Source organism: Sinocyclocheilus anshuiensis, unplaced genomic scaffold, assembly GCF_001515605.1.
Source record: "Sinocyclocheilus anshuiensis isolate Anshui unplaced genomic scaffold, SAMN03320099.WGS_v1.1 scaffold2192, whole genome shotgun sequence".
Lineage (NCBI taxonomy): Eukaryota > Metazoa > Chordata > Actinopteri > Cypriniformes > Cyprinidae > Sinocyclocheilus > Sinocyclocheilus anshuiensis.
Window position 1 is genome coordinate 413,028 of NW_015542463.1, and position 4,252 is coordinate 417,279.

The 4,252-nt window shown below is 37.6% G+C and overlaps 1 protein-coding gene across 2 annotated transcripts in view; it reads left to right on the top strand.

Annotated features, from left to right (window-relative positions):
* The window catches only part of LOC107693809 (ganglioside-induced differentiation-associated protein 1-like), a 7,234-nt gene extending 4,347 nt beyond the window's left edge, over nucleotides 1–2,887 (top strand). For both annotated transcript variants that reach the window (XM_016493332.1, XM_016493333.1), the window contains 3 exons: nucleotides 612–706; nucleotides 913–1,027; nucleotides 2,150–2,887. In XM_016493332.1, the coding sequence (XP_016348818.1) occupies nucleotides 612–706; nucleotides 913–1,027; nucleotides 2,150–2,502 (563 nt within the window). In that variant the 3' untranslated portion in view covers nucleotides 2,503–2,887. The remainder of the gene's footprint in view (nucleotides 1–611; nucleotides 707–912; nucleotides 1,028–2,149) is intronic.
* The last annotated feature ends 1,365 nt before the right edge of the window (nucleotides 2,888–4,252 follow it).

The window sequence follows — 4,252 nt, forward strand, 5'->3', positions numbered from 1 at the left end:
GTGCATTGAATTTATTTAATACACGAGTTTCACAATTTGAGTTGAATTACTGAAATAAATGAACTTTTCCACGACATTCTAATTTATTGAGATGCACCTGTACATTATACAGAGGCAAGAGGAAAATAAAAAATAAAAGACAGTAAGTTCCCCTCAGACATACATTCATATAAACTCCTACCCCTAATTGAATCGCGATTTGTTTAGCATCTCAACCGATTTGAATCGTCACATATTTAAATCGATTTTCAACCAGCTCGCGGTTAATCGTTACAACGCTACTTGTGGATCATTGTGATGTTTTTATCAGCTGTTTGGACTCTCATTCTGACGGCACCCATTCACTGCAGAGGATCCATTGGTGAGGAAGTGATGTAATGCAAAATTTCTCCAAATCTGTTCCAATGAAGAAAAACTTATCTTGGATGACCTGAGGGTGGGGAGTGTCCAAACTCGATCTGGAGGGCTAATCTCTGCAGGACAGTGGCCCTCCAGAAGCAGGATTGGACACCCCTGGTCTAAGGGTCAGTAAATTATGAGAAATTTTCAGTTTTGGGTGAACTATTCCTTTAACATTCCTTTAAACTATTCCTTTAATTTCTGTATTATAGCACAGATTTTAAACACAGAATCCGAGCTTAAGAAACTAGCAGCGGAGAATCCCGATCTTAAAGATGCTTATATTGCAAAACAGAGACGTCTAAAAGTAAGTAAACATTCATGCAGTGTTCAGTTTCAATTATTCCCTTTCTGGGCATCTGCTCTTTGTAGCACAGTACCCAAGACATCAGATGATCTCACTGATTTTATTCCTTTGAGTATGTGCACTTAATTTAGATTACAATCTTGTTTACAATGCCAAGAATGTGATTGCTGAATTTCACAAAACACTATTTGTTTGAATCTCTCTAGAGTAAATTGTTTGACCATGATAATATGAAATACCTGAAGAAACTCCTGGATGAACTGGAGAATGTTCTGGATCAAGTTGAGACCGAGCTGCAGAGGAGGATTGAGGAGACACCAGGTGGGAGAATATTTTGTTAAACAGTAAAAGCACTGTTAAAAAAACTTTTTTGAAACTACATAAAAACCCAGGTCATGTCAGACCAACAGAAATGGCCTAATTGTTGTCCCAACTAGTGTATTGTATTTGTAAAGAGCTCATCTTTTTACATCTGTTGATTGTCACCATTCTTGAGGTTTGTGTGTCAAGTGTTGAATCCTACAGTATGTTCAACCATTTACAAGTATATCCTGGATGTCTTTGCTTTGTAGGACGACTGTTCCTTCACAAACAAAGATAGCATAGTTCACTTAACATGTCAAGTGCCCTATAAGATTACAGCTATCAAAAAATAAATTTATTTATTATTACTTAATAAAAATTTGCTGAACAAGAAATCAGTTGTCTTGATGAACGTATTGGCAGAATGAGGCATTTTGCATTTAGTGAACAAACCAATTAAAATGGAAAAAACAATGTAGTGTCATTTAGTACAATTATGAAGACAATAGTTGAGAAAACCTCAAACGTTGCCTTGGTTTTTAACTTTTATATACAATAAATGTTTTATGGTGCATTGCACACGTGTTGTCAAGTAACTTTGACGTGGGAACAGCTGGTTTTATTTAAAAAAACAATAATTTTAAAACTTTCAAAAACTTTTAAAAACGTTTAAGGCCTGTTCACACCAATGATAATGATATAAAATGTAAAAAATCATCTTAAATTTTTAAATTTAGTCTGTACCACAACTATAACTCAAGCTGTAGAGCTATATAAGCTATATAAGTCCAGCATATGTCATCAGCGAGAAGTCTGTCGTTTCACCAGAAGATAGAGTTATGATATTTTTGATTAAGAATTGTGAATAATTGTCGGAGCCGTAGGCTGTGCGCAACATACAATGTTGTTGCGTTACGGGCATCCCGAGTTCGAATCCTGGCTCGAAGACCTTTTCCGATCCCATCCCTCTCTTTCTCCCATTTCACTTCCTGTCTACTCTACACTGTCCTATCGTAATAAAGGCAAAATAAGAAGAATTGTGAATAATCAAATAAATAAAGAGAATGTGCATGGAGTGCAATAAGATTTTTAAAAATCTGGCTTCTTAACCTGTCACTTGTCATCTTATCAACTTTCCAGAAGAGGGCAGTCAGCAGGCTTGGCTCTGTGGCGACTTCTTTAGCATTGCTGACGTCTCCCTCGCTGTCACCCTTCACCGCCTCAAGTTCCTGGGTCTGTCCCGTCGGTTCTGGGGAAATGGGACCCGGGTCAACCTGGAGATGTATTATGAGCGTGTCCTGAACCGGCCGGCTTTCCGCAGAGTGCTTGGACATGTCAACAACATCCTCATATCTGCTGTGCTGCCCACCGCATTCAGGGTGGCAAAGAAAAAGGCTCCAGCCTTTGTTGGTGCCACTTTATTGGTTGGCTTGATAGGGGGTGCCACTTACCTGGCTTTCACTTATTTTAAAAGGAGACTTCTCATGTCTTGAGACAGCTATTTGGACTCATTCAGCATTGCTCTGTCCTGACTTGTGTATGTTTATTATCACATTTGGCTTATATATACTGTAACAGTTTGATGATTGTTGCACAAGAAGCACTTTTTTGCCATAATAAGAAGCAAAGCAGCTTGAAAAATAGACACGATTCATCTTTTCATTGATAGGTTCATTAAACAGACTTAAATGGTTTCAGTTCATGCTGGAGGTCCTTTATGGCCATTGTGTTTTGTGCTAAAATGTTTTGTATTAATGTCTGGTCACAAATACAGTAGAAGCAATTACAGAAACAAAACTTCCTGATTTTGTCTAAGAATTTGGCTGTTCTGCATTAGTATGTTTCATCAATTCAGTCATGCTTTTCACTTGATAAGTCAAAGGATATATAATACTACTGTATATGCAAAAGTAATTTCTCTGCACAGAAAAGTCAAATATAATAAAGCATATTTCTCAGTTATACAAGAGTCTGTTTTACAGTAATTACAGTATACGTAGTTGTGTGTGTGTGTGTGTGTGCTTGCGTGTGTGTATTTCTCATATCTAGATATTTAGATAACATATCAATCTCAGACAGGTTTGTTAAATAGTTTGACAGGTCTTTTTAGGTTAATGGAAAACCATTAGGGCTTGATGTTATTCCACATTATTAAAGTGCCCCTATTATGGGTAATGAAAGGTTCATATTTTGGTTTTGGGAGTCCCCAACAACAGGTTGACATGCATGCAAGGTCAAAAAAACTCTTTCATTATCTTATAATATGCATTTATTTTTACCTTACTTGCTCAAGGACTCCCAAACGATTCGCTCAACGATTAATTTTTCCAAACCCCTCCTTTGCGTGACGCTAATCTGCGGTGATTGGTCCAATTGGTCTCATTTTCATTTCATCATGCCTGTAATGCCTGATAAATCAGCGTTTGTGACATAATAAGTACCTAGACGCCTCATTGGCCGCTCGACCGCACGTCAACGTCGCCGCCATATTGGTGCGGGCAACTCTCCATAACTCACATAGGGGCAGGAGAAAACATACCTGACTCGTAGCTTGGGCATCTACAAACCGTCGCACAATAATAAAAACAGATCTCGGGGTATTATCTTTCACAGGTAAGACTGAACAGTTGTTTCTGGGTGTTTTTGGTCATTCTTAGCATTATGTTGACAGCTTAATTAGCCACCAGTGTCAGACTATTAATAGCTATAGCGATATCGGGGTCATTCTACAGACGTCCACTTTTGGTATGGCAAGATGTCTTAAAATGTATTTCTTTTTTTAACATTTAAACTTAGACCACGTTATTAGATTACCTTTTGACTTTATGAATACACATAAATGGCAACTTAATGATTTTTTATATTTTTTGTGCATTTATTTAAAGGGGTCATATGATGTTGCTAAAAAGAACATTATTTGGTGTATTTGGTGTAATGAAATGTGTTTATGCGGTTTAAGGTTCAAAAACACATTATCTTCCACATACTGTACATTATTGTTTCTCCTCTATGCCTTTCTGAAACACATCGATTTTTACAAAGCCCATTGGTCGAGAAGGGTCTGGCTGCAGCCTTGCACTTGGAGAAGGGTCTGGCTGCAGCTTGGCGCTTGCACTCTCAGACACTTGCACTTCCGCTAGCGACGTCACTTGCAGTCTTTTTTATTTTTTTCTATTTATTGATTACTTTTTGTTTGAATCTCTCAACATTTTACAACAGTATAGCCAGGTGGTGAAGACAAGA